The 26,282-nt window shown below is 46.6% G+C and overlaps 1 protein-coding gene across 1 annotated transcript; it reads left to right on the top strand.

Annotated features, from left to right (window-relative positions):
- Nucleotides 1-9,629: 9,629 nt before the first annotated feature.
- On the top strand, nt 9,630-12,982 carry LOC120040185 (attractin-like; the record flags this gene model as incomplete). Its single annotated transcript, XM_038985433.1, has 2 exons — nt 9,630-9,744; nt 12,727-12,982. Coding segments are annotated over 2 exons (240 nt in total), but the record flags the coding sequence as incomplete, so codon positions are not given.
- Between the last annotated feature and the right edge of the window lie 13,300 nt (nt 12,983-26,282).

Genomic DNA, 26,282 nt, shown 5'->3' with positions numbered 1-26,282 from the left:
AGAGAAGAGAGAGGGAGGGAAGAGAGAGGGAGGGAAGATGGAGGGACGAGAAGAGAGAGGAGAGAGGGAGGGAAGAGAAGAGAGAGGAGAGAGGGAGGGAAGAGAAGAGAGAGAGGAGGATAAATGTGTAAAATGGGTCAGAATATGAATATGATTACAGTCTCTCTCTGTGTGTTCTCACTCGGAAAGAGGTGTGTGTGTTCTCTCTGGTGGTACACCGTGTCACTTCCTCCCTGGTTAGGCTGGGGTGTGTGTGTTCTCTCTGGTGGTACACCGTGTCACTTCCTCCCTGGTTAGGCCGGGGTGTTTGTGTTCTCTCTGGTGGAGAGAGTGTGTGGAGTGTTGGACTGTGTGTGTGTGTGTGTGTGTGTGTGTGTGTGTGTGTGTGTGTGTGTGTGTGTGTGTGTGTGTGTGTGTGTGTGTGTGTGTGTGTGTGTGTGTCATGCCATTGCCCGTTTAGCTGTCCAGCTCAGGAGCCATTTCCCTCAGATTACACAGACTCACAAAGAATTAGAAAATAAACCCCATTTTGATAAACTCCCATATCTACTGGGTGAAATACCACAGTGTGACATCACAGCAGCAAGATGTGTGACCTGTTGTCACAAGAAAAGGGCAACCAGTGAAGAACAAACACCATTGTAAATACAACACATATTTCTTTAATTTCCCTTTTGTACTTTAACTTTTTGCATATCATTACACCACTGTATATAGACATAATATGCCATTTCAAATGTATTTTTCTTTTTGAAGTTTTGTGAGCGTAATGTTTAGTGTTCATTTTTGTTTTTCACTTTTATTTATTATCTCTTTCACTTGCTTTGGCAATGTTAACACATGTTTACCATGCCAATAAAGCCACTTAAATGGAATTGAATTCATAGCGACAGAGCGAGGGACTGAAAAAGGGATAGAGATGGATAGAGAGATGGGATAGAGATGTATAGAGAGATGGGATAGAGGGATGATATAGGGAGGGGGATAGAGAGATGATATAGGGAGGGGGATAGAGAGATGATATAGGGAGGGGATAGAGAGATGATATAGGGAGGGGATAGAGAGATGATATAGGGAGGGGATAGAGAGATGATATAGGGAGGGGATAGAGAGATGATATAGGGAGGGGGATAGAGAGATGATATAGGGAGGGGGATAGAGAGATGATATAGGGAGGGGGATAGAGAGATGATATAGGGAGGGGGATAGAGAGATGATATAGGGAGGGGATAGAGAGATGATATAGGGAGGGGGATAGAGAGATGATATAGGGAGGGGGATAGAGAGATGATATAGGGAGGGGGATAGAGAGATGATATAGGGAGGGGATAGAGAGATGATATAGGGAGGGGGATAGAGAGATGATATAGGGAGGGGGATAGAGAGATGATATAGGGAGGGGATAGAGAGATGATTTAGGGAGGGGATAGAAAGATGATATAGGGAGGGGATAGAAAGATGATATAGGGAGGGGGATAGAGAGATGATATAGGGAGGGGGATAGAGAGATGATATAGGGAGGGGGATAGAGAGATGATATAGGGAGGGGGATAGAGAGATGATATAGGGAGGGGGATAGAGAGATGATATAGGGAGGGGATAGAGAGATGATATAGGGAGGGGGATAGAGAGATGATATAGGGAGGGGGATAGAGAGATGATATAGGGAGGGGGATAGAGAGATGATATAGGGAGGGGGATAGGGAGATGATATAGGGAGGGGATAGAGAGATGATATAGGGAGGGGATAGAGAGATGATATAGGGAGGGGGATAGAGAGATGATATAGGGAGGGGGATAGAGAGATGATATAGGGAGGGGATAGAGAGATGATATAGAGAGGGGGATAGAGAGATGATATAGGGAGGGGGATAGAGAGATGATATAGGGAGGGGATAGAGAGAGGATTTAGGGAGGGGGATAGAGAGATGATATAGGGAGGGGGATAGAGAGATGATATAGGGAGGGGGATAGAGAGATGATATAGGGAGGGGGATAGAGAGATGATATAGGGAGGGGGATAGAGAGATGATATAGGGAGGGGATAGAGAGATGATATAGGGAGGGGGATAGAGAGATGATATAGGGAGGGGATAGAGTGATGATATAGGGAGGGGATAGAGAGATGATATAAGGAGGGGATAGAGAGATGATATAGGGAGGGGGATAGAGAGATGATATAGGGAGGGGATAGAGAGATGATATAGGGAGGGGGATAGAGAGATGATATAGGGAGGGGATAGAGTGATGATATAGGGAGGGGATAGAGAGATGATATAAGGAGGGGATAGAGAGATGATATAGGGAGGGGGATAGAGAGATGATATAGGGAGGGGATAGAGTGATGATATAGGGAGGGGGATACAGAGAGGGATAGAGAGATGATATAGGGAGGGGGATAGAGAGATGATATAGGGAGGGGATAGAGAGATGATATAGGGAGGGGATAGAGAGATGATATAGAGAGGGGATAGAGAGATGATATAGGGAGGGGATAGAGAGATGATATAGGGAGGGGATAGAGAGATGATATAGGGAGGGGATAGAGAGATGATATAGGGAGGGGGATAGAGAGATGATATAGGGAGGGGATAGAGAGATGATATAGGGAGGGGATAGAGAGATGATATAGGGAGGGGATAGAGAGATGATATAGGGAGGGGGATAGAGAGATGATATAGGGAGGGGGATAGAGAGATGATATAGGGAGGGGGATAGAGAGATGATATAGGGAGGGGATAGAGAGATGATATAGGGAGGGGGATAGAGAGATGATATAGGGAGGGGGATAGAGAGATGATATAGGGAGGGGATAGAGAGATGATATAGGGAGGGGGATAGAGTGATGATATAGGGAGGGGATAGAGAGATGATATCTGTCTGCCTGTCTGTCTGCCTGTCTGTCTGTCTGTCTGTCTGTCTGTCTGTCTGTCTGTCTGTCTGCCTGCCTGTCTGTCTGTCTGTCTGCCTGTCTGTCTGTCTGTCTATCTCATCCTGTCTGCCTGTCTCGCTCCCTGTCTGCACGCCTGTACAGGCCTACTGTCATTAACATATAGACCTACTGTCATTAACGTATAGGCCTACTGTCATTAACATATAGCCTACTGTCATTAACATATATGCATACTGTCATTAACATATAGGACTACTGTCATTAACATATAAGCCTACTGTCATTAACATATAGACCTACTGTCATTAACATATAGACCTACTGTCATTAACATATAGACCTACTGTCATTAACATATATGCATACTGTCATTAACATACAGGCCTACTGTCATTAACATATATCCTACTGTCATTAACATATAGGCCTACTGCCATTAACATATAGGCCTACTGTCATTAACATATAGGCCTACTGTCATTAACATATAGCCTACTGTCATTAACATATATGACTACTGTCATTAACATATATGCCTACTGTCATTAACATATATGCATACTGTCATTAACATATAGGCCTATTGTCATTAACATATATGCATACTGTCATTAACATATAGGTCTACTGTCATTAACTTTTAGGCCTACTGTCATTAACATATAGCCTACTGTCATTAACATATATGCCTACTGTCATTAACATATATGCATACTGTCATTAACATAGGCCTACTTTTATGATATAGGGAGGGGGATAGAGTGATGATATAGGGAGGGGGATAGAGAGATGATATAGGGAGGGGATAGAGAGATGATATAGGGAGGGGGATAGAGAGATGATATAGGGAGGGGATAGAGAGATGATATAGGGAGGGGGATAGAGAGATGATATAGGGAGGGGATAGAGAGATGATATAGGGAGGGGATAGAGAGATGATATAGGGAGGGGATAGAGAGATGATATAGGGAGGGGGATAGAGTGATGATATAGGGAGGGGGATAGAGAGATGATATAGGGAGGGGGATAGAGAGATATAGGGAGGGGGATAGAGAGATATAGGGAGGGGGATAGAGAGATGATATAGGGAGGGGGATAGAGAGATGATATAGGGAGGGGGATAGAGAGATGATATAGGGAGGGGGATAGAGAGATGATATAGGGAGGGGATAGAGTGATGATATAGGGAGGGGAATAGAGAGATGATATAGGGAGGGGGATAGAGAGATGATATAGGGAGGGGATAGAGAGATGATATAGGGAGGGGATAGAGAGATGATATAGGGAGGGGATAGAGAGATGATATAGGGAGGGGGATAGAGAGATGATATAGGGAGGGGATAGAGAGATGATATAGGGAGGGGATAGAGAGATGATATAGGGAGGGGATAGAGAGATGATATAGGGAGGGGGGTAGAGAGATGATATAGGGAGGGGATAGAGAGATGATATAGGGAGGGGGGTAGAGAGATGATATAGGGAGGGGGATAGAGAGATGATATAGGGAGGGGATAGAGAGATGATATAGGGAGGGGGGTAGAGAGATGATATAGGGAGGGGATAGAGAGATGATATAGGGAGGGGATAGAGTGATGATATAGGGAGGGGGGTAGAGAGATGATATAGGGAGGGGATAGAGAGATGATATAGGGAGGGGATAGAGAGATGATATAGGGAGGGGGGTAGAGAGATGATATAGGGAGGGGATAGAGAGATGATATAGGGAGGGGATAGAGTGATGATATAGGGAGGGGATAGAGAGATGATATAGGGAGGGGATAGAGAGATGATATAGGGAGGGGATAGAGAGATGATATAGGGAGGGGATAGAGAGATGATATAGGGAGGGGATAGAGAGATGATATAGGGAGGGGATAGAGATGGGGAAAGTGTTAACGGGTGTCAATTATAGAACAATCCACTGTGTCTGACTGGAAGACCTCTGTGTCACTGGTGATGTGTGCAGCTGTTAGGTGACAGTTGAAATGTTTGGTATTTTGGTATTTTATTAGGATCCCCATTAGCTGTAGCGAAAGCCACAGCTACTCTTCTTGGGGTTCATACAACACATGAAACATGACATAATACAGAACGTGAATAGACAAGAACAGCTCAAGGACAGAACTACAACAATAATGGAAGTGTGCACAGGAGCGTTCAACATTCTGTATGCCTGCCTGCCTGCCTGTCTGTCTGTCTGTCTGCCTGTCTGTCTGTCTGTCTGTCTGTCTGTCTGTCTGCCTATCTGTCTGTCTCTGTCTGTCTGTCTGTCTACCTGTCTGTCTGCCTGTCTGTCTGTCTGCCTGTCTGTCTGTCTGTCTGTCTGTCTGTCTGTCTGTCTGTCTCATCCTGTCTGTCTGTCTGTCTGTCTGTCTGTCTGTCTGTCTGTCTGTTTGCCTGTCTGTCTGTCTGTCTATCTCATCCTGTCTGTCTGTCTGCCTGTCTGTCTGTCTGTCTGCCTGTCTGCCTGTCTGTTTGTCTGTCTGTCTGTCTGTGTCTGTCTGTCTGTCTGTGTCTGCCTGTCTGTCTGTCTGTCTGTCTGTTTGCCTGTCTGTCTGTCTGTCTGTCTATCTCATCCTGTCTGTCTGTCTGTCTGTCTGCCTGTCTGTCTGTCTGTCTGCCTGTCTGCCTGTCTGCTTGTCTGTCTGTCTGTCTGTGTCTGTCTGTCTGTCTGTGTCTGCCTGTCTGTCTGTCTGTCTGCCTGTCTGCCTGCCTGTCTGTCTGTCTGTCTGCCTGTCTGCCTGTATGTCTGCCTGTATGTCTGCCTGCCTGTCTGTCTGTCTGCCTGCCTGCCTGCCTGTCTGTCTGTCTGCCTGTCTGTCTGTCTGTCTGTCTGTCTGTCTGTCTGTCTGTCTGTCTGTCTGCCTGTCTGCCTGTCTGTCTGTCTGTCTGTCTGCCTGCCTGTCTGTCTGTCTGCCTGTCTGCCTGTCTGTCTGTCTGTCTGTCTGTCTGTCTGCCTGTCTGTCTATCTGTCTATCTCATCCTGTCTGCCTGTCTCGCTCCCTGTCTGCACGCCTGTACAGGCCTACTGTCATTAACATATAGACCTACTGTCATTAACATATAGGCCTACTGTCATTAACATATAGCCTACTGTCATTAACATATAAGTCTACTGTCATTAACATATAGCCTACTGTCATTAACATATAGGCCTACTGTCATTAACATATAGCCTACTGTCATTAACATATAGGCCTACTGTCATTAACATATAGCCTACTGTCATTAACATATAGCCTACTGCCATTAACATATAGACCTACTGTCATTAACATATAGGCCTACTGTCATTAACATATAGGCCTATTGTCATTAACATATATGCATACTGTCTACTGTCATTAACATATAGCCTACTGTCATTAACATATATGCCTACTGTCATTAACATATATGCATACTGTCATTAACATATAGGCCTACTTTTATTAACATATAGCCTACTGCCATTAACATATAGGCCTACTGTCATTAACGTATAGGCCTACTGCCATTAACATATAGGCCTACTGTCATTAACATGTAGGTCTACTGTCATTAACATATAGGACTACTGTCATTAACATATATGCATACTGTCATTAACATATAGCCTACTGCCATTAACATATAGGCCTACTGTCATTAACGTATAGGCCTACTGCCATTAACATTTAGCCTACTGTCATTAACATATAGCCTACTGCCATTAACATATAGACCTACTGTCATTAACATATAGCCTACTGTCATTAACATATAGGCCTACTGTCATTAACATATAGGCCTACTGTCATTAACATATATGCCTACTGTCATTAACATATATGCATACTGTCATTAACATATAGGCCTACTGTCATTAACATATAGGCCTATTGTCATTAACATATAGGCCTACTGTCATTATCATATAGGCCTACTGTCATTAACATATAGGCCTACTGTCATTAACATATAGGTCCTACTGTCATTAACATATAGGCCTACTGTCATTATCATATAGGCCTACTGTCATTAACATATAGGCCTACTGCCATTAACATATAGGCCTACTGTCATTAACATATAGGCCTACTGTCATTAACATATAGGCCTACTGTCATTAACATATATGCATACTGTCATTAACATATATGTCCTACTGTCATTAACATATAGACATACTGTCATTAACATATAGCCTACTGCCATTAACATATAGGCCTACTGCCATTAACGTATAGGCCTACTGCCATTAACATATAGGCCTACTGTCATTAACATATAGGCCTACTGTCATTAACATATAGGCCTACTGTCATTAACATATAGGCCTACTGTCATTAACATATAGGCCTACTGTCATTAACATATAGGCCTACTGTCATTAACATATAGGCCTACTGTCATTAACATATAGGCCTACTGTCATTAACATATAGCCTACTGTCATTAACATATAGGCCTACTGTCATTAACATATAGGCCTACTGTCATTAACATATAGCCTACTGTCATTAACATATAGGCCTACTGTCATTAACATATAGCCATACTGTCATTAACATATTGGTCAACTGTCATTAACATATAGGCCTACTGTCATTAACATATATGCATACTGTCATTAACATATACAGTGGGGCAAAAAAGTATTTAGTCAGCCACCAATTGTGCAAGTTCTCCCACTTAAAAAGATGAGAGAGGCCTGTAATTTTCATCATAGGTACACTTCAACTATGACAGACAAAATGAGAAAAAAAATCCAGAAAATCACATTATAGGATTTTTAATGAATTTATTTGCAAATTGTGGTGGAAAATAAGTATTTGGTCAATAACAAACAAGCAAGGTTTCTGTCTCTCACAGACCTGTAACTTCTTCTTTAAGAGGCTCCTCTCTCCTCCACTCGTTACCTGTATTAATGGCACCTGTTTGAACTTCAGTATAAAAGACACCTGTCCACAACCTCAAACAGTCACACTCCAAACTCCACTATGGCCAAGACCAAAGAGCTGTCAAAGGACACCAGAAACAAAATTGTAGACCTGCACCAGGCTGGGAAGACTGAATCTGCAATAGGTAAGCAGCTTGGTTTGAAGAAATCAACTGTGGGAGCAATTATTAGGAAATGGAAGACATACAAGACCACTGATAATCTCCCTCGATCTGGGGCTCCACGCAAGATCTCACCCCGTGGGGTCAAAATGTTCACAAGAACGGTGAGCAAAAATCCCAGAACCACACGGGGGGACCTAGTGAATGACCTGCAGAGAGCTGGGACCAAAGTAACAAAGCCTACCATCAGTAACACACTATGCCGCCAGGGACTCAAATCCTGCAGTGCCAGACGTGTCCCCCTGCTTAAGCCAGTACATGTCCAGGCCCGTCTGAAGTTTGCTAGAGAGCATTTGGATGATCCAGAAGAAGATTGGGAGAATGTCATATGGTCAGATGAAACCAAAATAGAACTTTTTGGTAAAAACTCAACTCGTTGTGTTTGGAGGACAAAGAATGCTGAGTTGCATCCAAAGAACACCATACCTACTGTGAAGCATGGGGGTGGAAACATCATGCTTTGGGGCTGTTTTTCTGCAAAGGGACCAGGACGACTGATCCCTGTAAAGGAAAGAATGAATGGGGCCATGTATCGTGAGATTTTGAGTGAAAACCTCCTTCCATCAGCAAGGGCATTGAAGATGAAACGTGGCTGGGTCTTTCAGCATGACAATGATCCCAAACACACCGCCCGAGCATCGAAGGAGTGGCTTCGTAAGAAGCATTTCAAGGTCCTGGAGTGGCCTAGCCAGTCTCCAGATCTCAACCCCATAGAAAATCTTTGTAGGGAGTTGAAAGTCCGTGTAGGTCTACACACCTGAACAACACCTGTAGGTCTACACACCTGAACAACACCTGTAGGTCTACACACCTGAACAACACCTGTAGGTCTACACACCTGAACAACACCTGTAGGTCTACACACCTGAACAACACCTGTAGGTCTACCCTCCTGAACAACAGCTGACTGACAAAAGCAAACAATAATATATCAACAAATCTCTGTAGAAGAAGAACTACAGGAAACGTATGATCTCTGTAATTGCAAACAAAGGTTTCTGTACCAAATATTAAGTTCTGCTTTTCTGATGTATCAAATACTTATGTCATGCAATAAAATGCAAATGAATTACTTAAAAATCATACAATGTGATTTTCTGGATTTTTGTTTTAGATTCCGTCTCTCACAGTTGAAGTGTACCTATGATAAAAAATTACAGACCTCTGCATGCTTTGTAAGTAGGAAAACCTGCAAAATCGGGCAGTGTATCAAATACTTGTTCTCCCCACTGTATCAACGGATAAATCTAATGCATTGGAATGAAGGCAATCAAAGTAAGGAGCAATGTAAGGAGCATGGTAAGGAAGTACAAATGAAAATGTATTTGTAAAGGAGCTTAGCTGAGGCCAAAGTTCAGCAGAGTGGACAGCTCTGCCACATAGAAATAGATGGTTTAAACCAAGACAGACGGGTGGGAGAGTTGGTTTTATTTGGACGATTTTACTGTCATAATTTACCACTGTTAAACATATTTACCGCTACATTTTAAACAAATAGGAGAAATGTTAAATGAGCGTTATTTACAGACCCCCGATCCTTCCACCCAACTTTTGTTGCATTTCGTGGCGCTGACGTCTCATTCAGTGGATTTGAGCCCGCCCCCCTGCCTCCCCCGTAATTCACACCCTGCTCTACCATTTCTCTCCTGTCCAGACGGTACCCAAGCCCATCGCCCTGGAGCCGTGTTTTGGGAACAAGGCTGCTGTCCTCTCCATCTTTGTCCGTTTACCCAGAGGCACCGGGGGCATACCCCCGCCCGGTCAGTCTGGTAAGATACAGGGATACCCTCCTTCTGTCTGTCTGTCTGTCTCGCTGTCTGTCTGTCTGTCTCTCTCGCTGTCTGTCTCTGTCTGTCTGTCTGTCTCTCTCGCTGTCTGTCTCTCGCTGTCTGTCTGTCTGTCTGTCTGTCTGTCTGTCTGTCTGTCTGTCTGTCTGTCTGTCGTAACCAAACCGTGCATCTGGAGCTCCCAGTCTCCCCCCAGTCTCCCCCCCAGTCTCTCCCCAGTCTCCCCCCCAGTCTCTCCCCAGTCTCCCCCCATCTCTCTCCAGTCTCTCCCCAGTCTCCCCCCCAGTCTCTCCCCAGTCTCCCCCCCAGTCTCCCCCCCAGTCTCCCCCCAGTCTCCCCCCAGACTCCCCCCATCTCCCCCCATCTCTCCCCAGTCTCCCCCCAGTCTCCCCCAGTCTCTCCCCTGTCTCTCCCCAGTCTCTCCCCTGTCTCCCCCCTGTCTCTCCCCAGACTCCCCCCAGTCTCCCCCAGTCTCTCCCCAGTGTCTCCCCCGTCTCTCCCCAGTCTCCCCCCGACACACACACACCTCCCCCAGCGACACACACACCTCCCCCAGCGACACACACACCTCCCCCAGCGACACACACACCTCCCCCAGCGACACACACACCTCCCCCAGCGACACACACACCTCCTCTAGACACACACACCTCCCCCAGCGACACACACACCTCCCCCAGCGACACACACACCTCCTCTAGACACACACACCTCCGTGTAGATAGTGTAGACCTATACCATAATGGTAATCATGTATTTGAATGGTAAATCTGAATAAACTGGGTAAGCTGTAGCGTATCTACAATACAGGTGAATGAATATTATTCAATATGCAGTGTGTCTCTATGAATAAACTGGGTAAGCTGTAGCGTATCTACAATACAGGTGAATGAATATTATTCAATATGCAGTGTGTCTCTATGAATAAATTGGGTAAGCTGTAGCGTATCTACAATACAGGTGAATGAATATTATTCAATATGCAGTGTGTCTCTATGAATAAACTGGGTAAGCTGTAGCGTATCTACAATACAGGTGAATGAATATTATTCAATATGCAGTGTGTCTCTATGAATAAACTGGGTAAGCTGTAGCGTATCTACAATACAGGTGAATGAATATTATTCAATATGCAGTGTGTCCATGCGTTCGGTTATAGAGCTTGTTTTGGATGCTACACAGTCCGTTTCTCTTTCATTTGGGACGTACTTGATGGTACTGATCCACATCATTTGGGACGTACTTGATGGTACTGATCCACATCATTTGGGACGTACTTGATGGTACTGATCCACATCATTTGGGACGTACTTGATGGTACTGATCCACATCATTTGGGACGTACTTGATGGTACTGATCGACATCATTTGGGACGTACTTGATGGTACTGATCCACATCATTTGGGACGTACTTGATGGTACTGATCCACATCATTTGGGACGTACTTGATGGTACTGATCCACATCATTTGGGACGTACTTGATGGTACTGATCCACATCATTTGGGACGTACTTGATGGTACTGATCCACATCATTTGGGACGTACTTGATGGTACTGATCCACATCCTTTGGGACGTACTTGATGGTACTGATCCACATCATTTGCGTAGAAGAAGCAATCTCTTCTTTCATAAAATTGTGCGCTGTCTTTAATGTCTTCATTCATGATTTCATGAGCCACTTTGCTATGCTCTTTGCACACACAGGAAGGTTGGTTGGTGAAGCTTGACACAAGGCAGAGGTATTTTGCTCCAGTATCTCTGTTTGACAGAGATGACGAAGTGAATGAATCGAGTTCTTGGTGACAATCGGCTTTGAAATCAGCAAACAAAGTACTAGGGTAATGAGTTGATGTTAACGTCAGCTGTCAGCTAGCTAGGAAAGTTAGCCTACAAAGCTGGGTACGACCGGTATCATCTTGCATTGTAAAGTCTTTTAGCCCGTAGAGACATTGTTTTGTGAACAGTAATGAACCGTTTCAACATTTCTACATGCCCGTGTCACATTTATTGAAGACCGTTAACGTCTGGGCAGTTAAACGTGATGCAGCCCAGACTCCCAGAGCAGCGGTTCCTCGTCAACAGTTACTGGAACAGGCAGGAGAAAAGCACGGAGCCCTGTAAAGGCTGATAGACAGACTTGATCCTCTCTCAATCAGTAGACGCCGTGAGACAGAAGTACCGAAAGTAACAAAAATCCTAGTAATCGAACAATTTTTAAAAAGTTTAGCTATACCGTACAGCGGTAATCCTACTTGTTGACTTCTGCAATGGCTGCCATCTTCTGAATTAACGTGCCACTAGCCACCACTGTATCCTAAGGTTCACATTGGTTTGTGATGAACGTATTTGTCCTAATACATCACTTCCTGTTTGCTAATACATTTATTTTTTCACTTTTATTTAACTAGGCAAGTCAGTTCAGAACAAATTCTTATTTACAACGACGGCCAAGGAACAGTGGGTTAACTGCCTTGTTCAGGGGCAGAACAACAGATTTTTACCTTGTCAGCTCGGGGATTCAATCTTGCAACCTTTCGGTTACTAATCCAACGCTCAAACCACTAGGCTACCTGCTGGTTACTAGTCCAACGCTCTAACCACTAGGCTACCTGCTGGTTACTAGTCCAACGCTCTAACCACTAGGCTACCTGCTGGTTACTAGTCCAACGCTCTAACCACTAGGCTACCTGCTGGTTACTAGTCCAACACTCTAACCACTAGGCTACCTGCTGGTTACTAGTCCAACGCTCTAACCACTAGGCTACCTGTCTATCTGTCTGTAGGTTTAACGGTGGCCAGTACCCTAATAGATATGTTACTAACCTGTCTGTCTGTCTGTCTGTCTGTGTCTGGCCAATGCCCTAGACATGTCCCAGCAGATGTGTCTTGGTTACACCATATCCTGTTACTTATACATCACTTCCTGTTACTAATACAACACTTCCTGTCTCTGTGTAGGTCTAACGGTGGCCTCGGCCCTGGTGGACATGTCTCAGCAGATGTGTCTTGGTTACAAGGAGAAGTCAGGTGGTCTGAGGAACAGGAAGCAACAGCCCTCCGCACAGCCCTCCACCTGTATCTGACCACACCCCCTGCCCCTGGACCCCGCCCTGCTCCACCCTAACCCCTTCCCCCACCCCAAAGACTATAACCCTGAACTGAAGGAAGAGAAGGAGGGAGAAAAGCGGGAGAGGAATGGAGGGAGTTAGTGGGGAGGAGTTAGTGGGGAGGGGGCAGGGGGGAGTTAGTAGGGAGGGGGCAGGGGGGAGTTAGTGGGGAGGGGGCAGGGGCACCTATTGGACAGTCATCCTCCTAAAGGCTTCCCAACTGACACCTGGTACACCACACCACCTCGTCAGGAGAAGAGAGGAACCACGGCTTCATCGCTGCTAGTGGAGAGATCTATCTATCTGTCTGTCTGGTGTCCACCCGGGTGTAACTGGTGATGCTAACAGTCTCCTGTTAGAATCTCTCTTAGGGTGTAACTGGTGATGCTAACAGTCTCCTGTTAGAATCTCTCTTAGGGTGTAACTGGTGATGCTAACAGTCTCCTGTTAGAATCTCTCTTAGGGTGTAACTGGTGATGCTAACAGTCTCCTGTTAGAATCTCTCTTAGGGTGTAACTGGTGATGCTAACAGTCTCCTGTTAGAATCTCTCTTAGGGTGTAACTGGTGATGCTAACAGTCTCCTGTTAGAATCTCTCTTAGGGTGTAACTGGTGATGCTAACAGTCTCCTGTTAGAATTTCTCTTAGGGTGTAACTGGTGATGCTAACAGTCTCCTGTTAGAATCTCTCTTAGGGTCAGTTTTCCTTCTGTTTTCTTCTTCTGGTGAGACCACACTGCTGCTCTGGTTCTCCCCTTTCTATGCCTCTCCTCCCCTCCACTCCACTCCTCCCCTCTCCTCCCCCTGTCTCCCCTTCTCTACCCCTTTCTACCCCGTCTCCCCTCTCTACCCCTCTCTACCCCTGCTCTCTCCTCTCTACCCCTCTCTACCCCCTTGTCTCCCCTTCTCTACCCCTCTCTACCCCTGCTCTCTCCTCTCTACCACTCTCTACCCCCTTGCCTCCCCTTCTCTACCCCTCTCTACCCCTGCTCTCTCCTCTCTACCACTCTCTACCCCTTGCCTCCCCTTCTCTACCCCTCTCTACCCCTGCTCTCTCCTCTCTACCCCAGCAGCAGATCTCCCTCTATACCTCGCTGGGACAGACAAGCTGGGGGACATTTACGTTTCATTACATTTAGTAATAATCACACAAAGGGGAAAAGATTGTTCTCTGTAAATGAATGTAGGCCTATGGCAAGAGAGACTGTTGTCAAAGGCAACCTCTATTATGGGATGAGTGTCTCTGTGACCTCTATTATGGGATGAGTGTCTCTGTGACCTCTATTATGGGATGAGTGTCTCTGTGACCTCTATTATGGGATGAGTGTCTCTGTGACCTCTATTATGGGATGAGTGTCTCTGTGACCTCTATTATGGGATGAGTGTCTCTGTGACCTCTATTATGGGATGAGTGTCTCTGTGACCTGTAGACCTCTATTATGGGATGAGTGTCTCTGTGACCTCTATTATGGGATGAGTGTCTCTGTGACCTCTATTATAGGATGAGTGTCTCTGTGACCTCTATTATGGGATGAGTGTCTCTGTGACCTGTAGACCTCTATTATGGGATGAGTGTCTCTGTGACCTCTATTATGGGATGAGTGTCTCTGTGACCTCTATTATGGGATGAGTGTCTCTGTGACCTGTAGACCTCTATTATGGGATGAGTGTCTCTGTGACCTCTATTATGGGATGAGTGTCTCTGTGACCTCTATTATGGGATGAGTGTCTCTGTGACCTCTATTATAGGATGAGTGTCTCTGTGACCTGTAGACCTCTATTATGGGATGAGTGTCTCTGTGACCTCTATTATAGGATGAGTGTCTCTGTGACCTGTAGACCTCTATTATAGGATGAGTGTCTCTGTGACCTGTAGACCTCTATTATGGGATGAGTGTCTCTGTGACCTCTATTATAGGATGAGTGTCTCTGTGACCTCTATTATGGGATGAGTGTCTCTGTGACCTGTAGACCTCTATTATGGGATGAGTGTCTCTGTGACCTCTATTATAGGATGAGTGTCTCTGTGACCTCTATTATAGGATGAGTGTCTCTGTGACCTCTATTATAGGATGAGTGTCTCTGTGACCTGTAGACCTCTATTATGGGATGAGTGTCTCTGTGACCTGTAGACCTATATTATAGGATGAGTGTCTCTGTGACCTGTAGACCTCTATTATGGGATGAGTGTCTCTGTGACCTGTAGACCTATATTATAGGATGAGTGTCTCTGTGACCTGTAGACCTCTATTATGGGATGAGTGTCTCTGTGACCTCTATTATAGGATGAGTGTCTCTGTGACCTCTATTATGGGATGAGTGTCTCTGTGACCTCTATTATAGGATGAGTGTCTCTGTGACCTCTATTATAGGATGAGTGTCTCTGTGACCTGCAGACCAAAGCTTCATACAGTAAATGACACCACAGATAGAGAAGCAGGCAGGGGGTCCAGCTAGTTTTGGGACACAGCATTGCACCATATTCCTGCTTCATGCAAGCCTCCAGTATCCTGCCCTTTACCTGGGATGGCAGCAGAGCTCTCCTCCTCTCCTCCTGTCCTCCTCAGTCTCCAGTATCCTGCCCTCTACCTGGGATGGCAGCAGAGCTCTCCTCCTGTCCTCCTCTCATCCTCAGTCTCCAGTATCCTGCCCTTTACCTGGGATGGCAGCAGAGCTCTCCTCCTCTCCTCCTGTCCTCCTCAGTCTCCAGTATCCTGCCCTCTACCTGGGATGGCAGCAGAGCTCTCCTCCTGTCCTCCTCTCCTCCTCAGTCTCCAGTATCCTGCCCTTTACCTGGGATGGCAGCAGAGCTCTCCTCCTGTCCTCCTCTCCTCCTCAGTCTCCAGTATCCTGCCCTTTACCTGGGATGGCAGCAGAGCTCTCCTCCTCTCCTCCTCAGTCTCCAGTATCCTGCCCTCTACCTGGGATGGCAGCAGAGCTCTCCTCCTCTCCTCCTCAGTCTCCAGTATCCTGCCCTCTACCTGGGATGGCAGCAGAGCTCTCCTCCTCTCCTCCTCAGTCTCCAGTATCCTGCCCTTTACCTGGGATGGCAGCAGAGCTCTCCTCCTGTTCTCCTCTCATCCTCAGTCTCCAGTATCCTGCCCTCTACCTGGGATGGCAGCAGAGCTCTCCTCCTCTCCTCCTATCTTCTTCCCCATTACAGCATGATGTTCCTTGCCTGGTGACACCTCTTAAAATCTGTCCACTAGGCGACCAAACCCTTCCTATTCTGTCTGCTCGTGCCATCACACAAACCCCAAGGAGCTGGTCTCAGTTAACAGAGATACGCAACAACCCCCTGAAGAGCCTTTAGAAAGTATTCAGTATTGACTTTGGAAATACATTTGATAGATTGATTGATTGATAGATAGATAGATTGATTGATTGATAGATTGATTGATAGATTGATTGATTGATTGATTCCACATTTTGTTGTGTTACAGCCTGAATTCAAAATGGATTCAATTGATTCGTTTTCTCACCCATCTACACGCAATACCCCATAATGACAAAGTGAAAACATGTTTTTAGAAATCTTTGCAAATGTATTAAATTAAATACAGAAATACCTTATTTACATAAATATTCAGACTCTTTGCTTTGAGACTCGAAATTGAGCTCAGGTGCATCCTGTTTCCATTGATCATCCTTGAGATGTTTCTACAACTTGATTGGAGTCCACCTGTGGTAAATTCAATTGATTGGACATAATTTGAAAAGGCACACACCTGTCTATATAAGGTCCCACAGTTGACAGTGCATGTCAGAGCAGAAACCAAACCATGAGGTCAAAAGAATTGTCCGTAGAGCTCCGAGACAGGATTGTGTCGAGGCACAGACCTTGTGAAGGGTACCAAAAACATTTCTGCAGCATTGAAGGTCCCCAAGAACACAGTGGCCTCCATCATTCTTAAAAGGAAGAAGTCTGGAACCACCAAGACCCTTCCTAGAGCTGGCCGCCCGGCCAAACTGAGCAATCGGGGGAGAAGGGCCTTGGTCAATGAGGTGACCAAGAACCCGATACTTATGTAAATACGTTTTTTAATTTTAATACATTTCTAAAACCGGTTTCTGCTTTGTCATTATGCGGTATTGTGTGTAGATTGCTGAGAATTTGTTTTTAAGTCAATTTTAGAGTAAGGTTGTGACAACAAAATGTTGAAAAAGTCAAGGGGTCGAATTCTTTCCGAAAGCACTGTGTGTGTATATATATATATATACATATATATGTGTATGTATATATGTATAAATGTATGTGTATATGTATATATATCTCCTAGATATAGGACAGACACTTGAAAAGCTTATTCGTTAATATTTATTTTTGGACTGTCTGGTTTGCCATGAATGTGTTACTCAATGCGTTTCTATGGGCTGTAGTAGTAAAGGCCAAATTCAGTTGTTGTTTTATACCTAAATGAGTCCCAAAATTCAAACTGCAAATGATCCTTGGTATGACCATCTTAAAACAATTCCACATGTAAAAAAATATATATATTTACACAGGGGTGTGAAAAACGTATGTAAATTACATATTTCTGAATTTCATTTTCAGTAAATGTGCAAAAAATTTCAAACAACATGTTTGCACTTTGTCATTATGGGGTATTGTGTGTAGATGGGTGAGAAAAATATGTCATCCATTTTGAATTCAGGCTGTAACACAACAAGACGTGGAAGAAGTCCAGGGGCGTGAACACTTCCTGAAGGCTCTGACCTATTATGGTCGCCAAGCCTCAAATGAAGCCTCTGTTTCATCTGTTTCATTTCTCTTGTTCTTTATCCTCTTTCTTTGTAAAACGCCATGGTAGATACTTGAGGAAGTAGTTTGTTAATATGTATAATTTTTTTTTTAGATGCTGTTTGTTTTGTAAATAATGAGAAAGTATTGTGAATGATATATTTGTTGAATGGTTTTAAAAAGTCGTGTAAACTCCTGAGGCTTTTAAAAAAGGGATATTTTCTATGTAAGACAGCAGATGATAAGATGAATAAATAGCAGAATTAGAGAACTGCTGAAACTATTGTTGAATCTGAGAATTACTAGCTAAATGATGATCTGGTCATTACTAATGCACAGATAATAATGACAAACATGTTGGTCTATAATTAAATGGTCAAATTAACCTGGTGGTTTGTTGTCTGTCTTTATGCTAATAACCCAAACTTTCCCCAAATGTCCACGTTTTTCAGAAATCCTGGTCGGAGTTCTTGGATTTCCTGTTTATTCCGGGAATCATCCAACCGGGATTTCTGTGAATTCTGTGAATGTTACTAGTTATTCTGCAACCCTGCACTTTATGGACACCTCCCTGTCCCCTAGGATGATGACCTTATAACCCTACTCTGTATGGACACCTCCCTGTCCCCTAGGATGAACCTATAACCCTACTCTGTATGGACACCTCCCTGTCCCCTAGGATGATGACCCTATAACCCTACTCTGTATGGACACCTCCCTGTCCCCTAGGATGACCCTACAACCCTACTCTGTATGGACACCTCCCTGTCCCCTAGGATGACCCTATAACCCTACTCTGTATGGACATCTCCCTGTCCCCTAGGATGATGACCCTATAACCCTACTCTGTATGGACACCTCCCTGTCCCCTAGGATGACCCTACAACCCTACTCTGTATGGACACCTCCCTGTCCCCTAGGATGACCATATAACCCTACTCTGTATGGACACCTCCCTGTCCCCTAGGATAACCATATAACCCTATTCTGCATGGACACCTCCCTGTCCCCTAGGATGACCCTATAACCCTACTCTGTATGGACACCTCCCTGTCCCCTAGGATGACCCTATAACCCTACTCTGTATGGACATCTCCCTGTCCCCTAGGATGACCCTATAACCCTACTCTGTATGGACACCTCCCTGTCCCCTAGGATGAACCTATAACCCTACTCTGTATGGACACCTCCCTGTCCCCTAGGATGATGACCCTATAACCCTACTCTGTATAGACACCTCCCTGTCCCCTAGGATGACCATATAACCCTACTCTGTATGGACACCTCCCTGTCCCCTAGGATGACCCTATAACCCTACTCTGTATGGACACCTCCCTGTCCCCTAGGATGATGACCTTATAACCCTGCACTTTATGGACACCTCCCTGTCCCCTAGGATGACCCTATAACCCTACTCTGTATGGACACCTCCCTGTCCCCTAGGATGAACCTATAACCCTACTCTGTATGGACACCTCCCTGTCCCCTAGGATGACCCTATAACCCTACTCTGTATGGACACCTCCCTGTCCCCTAGGATGAACCTATAACCCTACTCTGTATGGACACCTCCCTGTCCCCTAGGATGACCCTATAACCCTACTCTGTATGGACACCTCCCTGTCCCCTAGGATGACCCTATAACCCTGCACTTTATGGACACCTCCCTGTCCCCTAGGATGACCCTATAACCCTACTCTGTATGGACACCTCCCTGTCCCCTAGGATGACCCTATAACCCTGCACTTTATGGACACCTCCCTGTCCCCTAGGATGAACCTATAACCCTACTCTGTATGGACACCTCCCTGTCCCCTAGGATGACCCTATAACCCTACTCTGTATGGACACCTCCCTGTCCCCTAGGATGACCATATAACCCTACTCTGTATGGACACCTCCCTGTCCCCTAGGATAACCATATAACCCTATCCTAGATGGACACCTCCCTGTCCCCTAGGATGACCCTATAACCCTACTCTGTATGGACACCTCCCTGTCCCCTAGGATGAACCTATAACCCTACTCTGTATGGACACCGCCCTGTCCCCTAGGGTGACCCTATAACCCTATCCTAGATGGACACCTCCCTGTCCCCTAGGATGACCCTATAACCCTACTCTGTATGGACACCTCCCTGTCCCCTAGGATGACCCTACAACCCTATCCTAGATGGACACCTCCCTGTCCCCTAGGATGACCCTATAACCCTACTCTGTATGGACACCTCCCTGTCCCCTAGGATAACCATATAACCCTATCCTAGATGGACACCTCCCTGTCCCCTAGGATAACCATATAACCCTATTCTGCATGGACACCTCCCTGTCCCCTAGGATAACCATATAACCCTATCCTAGATGGACACCTCCCTGTCCCCTAGGATAACCATATAACCCTATCCTAGATGGACACCTCCCTGTCCCCTAGGATAACCATATAACCCTATTCTGTATGGACACCTCCCCGTCCCCTAGGATAACCATATAACCCTATCCTAGATGGACACCTCCCTGTCCCCTAGGATAACCATATAGCCCTACTCTGTATAGACACCTCCCTGTCCCCCAGGATGACCATATAACCCTACTCTGTATGGACACCTCCCTGTCCCCTAGGATAACCATATAACCCTATCCTAGATGGACACCTCCCTGTCCCCTAGGATGACCCTATAACCCTACTCTGTATGGACACCTCCCTGTCCCCTAGGATAACCCTATAACCCTACTCTGTATGGACACCTCCCTGTCCCCTAGGATGACCCTATAACCCTACTCTGTATGGACACCTCCCTGTCCCCTAGGATAACCATATAACCCTACTCTGTATGGACACCTCCCTGTCCCCTAGGATAACCATATAACCCTACTCTGTATGGACACCTCCCTGTCCCCTAGGATGACCCTATAACCCTACTCTGTATGGACACCTCCCTGTCCCCTAGGATAACCATATAACCCTACTCTGCATGGACACCTCCCTGTCCCCTAGGATAACCATATAACCCTACTCTGTATGGACACCTCCCTGTCCCCTAGGATAACCATATAACCCTACTCTGTATGGACACCTCCCTGTCCCCTAGGATGATGACCCTATAACCCTACTCTGTATAGACACCTCCCTGTCCCCTAGGATGACCCTATAACCCTACTCTGTATGGACACCTCCCTGTCCCCTAGGATGACCCTATAACCCTACTCTGTATAGACACCTCCCTGTCCCCTAGGATAACCATATAACCCTACTCTGTATGGACACCTCCCTGTCCCCTAGGATAACCATATAACCCTACTCTGTATGGACACCTCCCTGTCCCCTAGGATGACCATATAACCCTACTCTGTATGGACACCTCCCTGTCCCCTAGGATAACCATATAACCCTACTCTGTATGGACACCTCCCTGTCCCCTAGGATGACCCTATAACCCTACTCTGTATGGACACCTCCCTGTCCCCTAGGATGAACCTATAACCCTACTCTGTATGGACACCTCCCTGTCCCCTAGGATGACCCTACAACCCTACTCTGTATGGACACCTCCCTGTCCCCTAGGATGAACCTATAACCCTACTCTGTATGGACACGTCCCTGTCCCCTAGGATGACCCTATAACCCTACTCTGTATGGACACCTCCCTGTCCCCTAGGATGACCCTATAACCCTGCACTTTATGGACACCTCCCTGTCCCCTAGGATGACACTATAACCCTACTCTGTATGGACACCTCCCTGTCCCCTAGGATGACCCTATAACCCTGCACTTTATGGACACCTCCCTGTCCCCTAGGATGAACCTATAACCCTACTCTGTATGGACACCTCCCTGTCCCCTAGGATGACCCTATAACCCTACTCTGTATGGACACCTCCCTGTCCCCTAGGATGACCATATAACCCTACTCTGTATGGACACCTCCCTGTCCCCTAGGATAACCATATCCTAGATGGACACCTCCCTGTCCCCTAGGATGACCCTATAACCCTACTCTGTATGGACACCTCCCTGTCCCCTAGGATGAACCTATAACCCTACTCTGTATGGACACCGCCCTGTCCCCTAGGGTGACCCTATAACCCTATCCTAGATGGACACCTCCCTGTCCCCTAGGATGACCCTATAACCCTACTCTGTATGGACACCTCCCTGTCCCCTAGGATGACCCTACAACCCTACTCTGTATGGACACCTCCCTGTCCCCTAGGATGACCCTACAACCCTATCCTAGATGGACACCTCCCTGTCCCCTAGGATGACCCTATAACCCTACTCTGTATGGACACCTCCCTGTCCCCTAGGATAACCATATAACCCTATCCTAGATGGACACCTCCCTGTCCCCTAGGATAACCATATAACCCTATTCTGCATGGACACCTCCCTGTCCCCTAGGATAACCATATAACCCTATCCTAGATGGACACCTCCCTGTCCCCTAGGATAACCATATAACCCTATCCTAGATGGACACCTCCCTGTCCCCTAGGATAACCATATAACCCTATTCTGTATGGACACCTCCCTGTCCCCTAGGATAACCATATAACCCTATCCTAGATGGACACCTCCCTGTCCCCTAGGATAACCATATAACCCTACTCTGTATGGACACCTCCCTGTCCCCTAGGATGACCATATAACCCTACTCTGTATGGACACCTCCCTGTCCCCTAGGATAACCATATAACCCTATCCTAGATGGACACCTCCCTGTCCCCTAGGATGACCCTATAACCCTACTCTGTATGGACACCTCCCTGTCCCCTAGGATAACCATATAACCCTACTCTGTATGGACACCTCCCTGTCCCCTAGGATGACCCTATAACCCTACTCTGTATGAACACCTCCCTGTCCCCTAGGATAACCCTATAACCCTACTCTGTATGGACACCTCCCTGTCCCCTAGGATGACCCTATAACCCTACTCTGTATGGACACCTCCCTGTCCCCTAGGATAACCATATAACCCTACTCTGTATGGACACCTCCCTGTCCCCTAGGATGACCCTATAACCCTACTCTGTATGGACACCTCCCTGTCTCCTAGGATAACCATATAACCCTACTCTGTATGGACACCTCCCTGTCCCCTAGGATAACCATATAACACTACTCTGCATGGACACCTCCCTGTCCCCTAGGATAACCATATAACCCTACTCTGTATGGACACCTCCCTGTCCCCTAGGATGACCATATAACCCTACTCTGTATGGACACCTCCCTGTCCCCTAGGATAACCATATAACCCTACTCTGCATGGACACCTCCCTGTCCCCTAGGATAACCATATAACCCTACTCTGTATGGACACCTCCCTGTCCCCTAGGATGGCCATATAACCCTATCCTAGATGGACACCTCCCTGTCCCCTAGGATAACCATATAACCCTATCCTAGATGGACACCTCCCTGTCCCCTAGGATGGCCATATAACCCTACTCTGTATGGACACCTCCCTGTCCCCTAGGATAACCATATAACCCTACTCTGTATGGACACCTCCCTGTCCCCTAGGATGACCATATAACCCTACTCTGTATGGACACCTCCCTGTCCCCTAGGATAACCATATAACCCTACTCTGCATGGACACCTCCCTGTCCCCTAGGATAACCATATAACCCTACTCTGTATGGACACCTCCCTGTCCCCTAGGATGACCTTATAACCCTACTCTGTATGGACACCTCCCTGTCCCCTAGGATAGCCATATAACCCTATCCTAGATGGACACCTCCCTGTCCCCTAGGATAACCATATAACCCTACTCTGTATGGACACCTCCCTGTCCCCTAGGATGACCATATAACCCTACTCTGTATGGACACCTCCCTGTCCCCTAGGATAACCATATAACCCTACTCTGCATGGACACCTCCCTGTCCCCTAGGATAACCATATAACCCTACTCTGTATGGACACCTCCCTGTCCCCTAGGATGACCCTATAACCCTACTCTGTATGGACACCTCCCTGTCCCCTAGGATGAACCTATAACCCTACTCTGTATGGACACCGCCCTGTCCCCTAGGGTGACCCTATAACCCTATCCTAGATGGACACCTCCCTGTCCCCTAGGATGACCCTATAACCCTACTCTGTATGGACACCTCCCTGTCCCCTAGGATGACCCTACAACCCTACTCTGTATGGACACCTCCCTGTCCCCTAGGATGACCCTACAACCCTATCCTAGATGGACACCTCCCTGTCCCCTAGGATGACCCTATAACCCTACTCTGTATGGACACCTCCCTGTCCCCTAGGATAACCATATAACCCTATCCTAGATGGACACCTCCCTGTCCCCTAGGATAACCATATAACCCTATTCTGCATGGACACCTCCCTGTCCCCTAGGATAACCATATAACCCTATCCTAGATGGACACCTCCCTGTCCCCTAGGATAACCATATAACCCTATCCTAGATGGACACCTCCCTGTCCCCTAGGATAACCATATAACCCTATTCTGTATGGACACCTCCCTGTCCCCTAGGATAACCATATAACCCTATCCTAGATGGACACCTCCCTGTCCCCTAGGATAACCATATAACCCTACTCTGTATGGACACCTCCCTGTCCCCTAGGATGACCATATAACCCTACTCTGTATGGACACCTCCCTGTCCCCTAGGATAACCATATAACCCTATCCTAGATGGACACCTCCCTGTCCCCTAGGATGACCCTATAACCCTACTCTGTATGGACACCTCCCTGTCCCCTAGGATAACCATATAACCCTACTCTGTATGGACACCTCCCTGTCCCCTAGGATGACCCTATAACCCTACTCTGTATGAACACCTCCCTGTCCCCTAGGATAACCCTATAACCCTACTCTGTATGGACACCTCCCTGTCCCCTAGGATGACCCTATAACCCTACTCTGTATGGACACCTCCCTGTCCCCTAGGATAACCATATAACCCTACTCTGTATGGACACCTCCCTGTCCCCTAGGATGACCCTATAACCCTACTCTGTATGGACACCTCCCTGTCTCCTAGGATAACCATATAACCCTACTCTGTATGGACACCTCCCTGTCCCCTAGGATAACCATATAACACTACTCTGCATGGACACCTCCCTGTCCCCTAGGATAACCATATAACCCTACTCTGTATGGACACCTCCCTGTCCCCTAGGATGACCATATAACCCTACTCTGTATGGACACCTCCCTGTCCCCTAGGATAACCATATAACCCTACTCTGCATGGACACCTCCCTGTCCCCTAGGATAACCATATAACCCTACTCTGTATGGACACCTCCCTGTCCCCTAGGATGGCCATATAACCCTATCCTAGATGGACACCTCCCTGTCCCCTAGGATAACCATATAACCCTATCCTAGATGGACACCTCCCTGTCCCCTAGGATGGCCATATAACCCTACTCTGTATGGACACCTCCCTGTCCCCTAGGATAACCATATAACCCTACTCTGTATGGACACCTCCCTGTCCCCTAGGATGACCATATAACCCTACTCTGTATGGACACCTCCCTGTCCCCTAGGATAACCATATAACCCTACTCTGCATGGACACCTCCCTGTCCCCTAGGATAACCATATAACCCTACTCTGTATGGACACCTCCCTGTCCCCTAGGATGACCTTATAACCCTACTCTGTATGGACACCTCCCTGTCCCCTAGGATAGCCATATAACCCTATCCTAGATGGACACCTCCCTGTCCCCTAGGATGGCCATATAACCCTACTCTGCATGGACACCTCCCTGTCCCCTAGGATAACCATATAACCCTACTCTGTATGGACACCTCCCTGTCCCCTAGGATGACCATATAACCCTACTCTGTATGGACACCTCCCTGTCCCCTAGGATAACCATATAACCCTACTCTGCATGGACACCTCCCTGTCCCCTAGGATAACCATATAACCCTACTCTGTATGGACACCTCCCTGTCCCCTAGGATGACCATATAACCCTACTCTGTATGGACACCTCCCTGTCCCCTAGGATGGCCATATAACCCTATCCTAGATGGACACCTCCCTGTCCCCTAGGATGACCATATAACCCTACTCTGTATGGACACCTCCCTGTCCCCTAGGATAACCATATAACCCTACTCTGCATGGACACCTCCCTGTCCCCTAGGATAACCATATAACCCTACTCTGTATGGACACCTCCCTGTCCCCTAGGATGACCATATAACCCTACTCTGTATGGACACCTCCCTGTCCCCTAGGATGGCCATATAACCCTATCCTAGATGGACACCTCCCTGTCCCCTAGGATAACCATATAACCCTATCCTAGATGGACACCTCCCTGTCCCCTAGGATAACCATATAACCCTATCCTAGATGGACACCTCCCTGTCCCCTAGGATAACCATATAACCCTACTCTGTATGGACACCTCCCTGTCCCCTAGGATAACCATATAACCCTATCCTAGATGGACACCTCCCTGTCCCCTAGGATAACCATATAACCCTATCCTAGATGGACACCTCCCTGTCCCCTCGGATAACCATATAACCCTACTCTGTATGGACACCTCCCTGTCCCCTAGGATAACCATATAACCCTATCCTAGATGGACACCTCCCTGTCCCCTAGGATAACCATATAACCCTATCCTAGATGGACACCTCCCTG

The sequence above is a fragment of the Salvelinus namaycush genome, unplaced genomic scaffold (genome assembly GCF_016432855.1).
Source record: "Salvelinus namaycush isolate Seneca unplaced genomic scaffold, SaNama_1.0 Scaffold3322, whole genome shotgun sequence".
Taxonomy (NCBI): Eukaryota; Metazoa; Chordata; class Actinopteri; order Salmoniformes; family Salmonidae; genus Salvelinus; species Salvelinus namaycush.
This window is presented reverse-complemented; position numbering and strand designations above follow the sequence as displayed.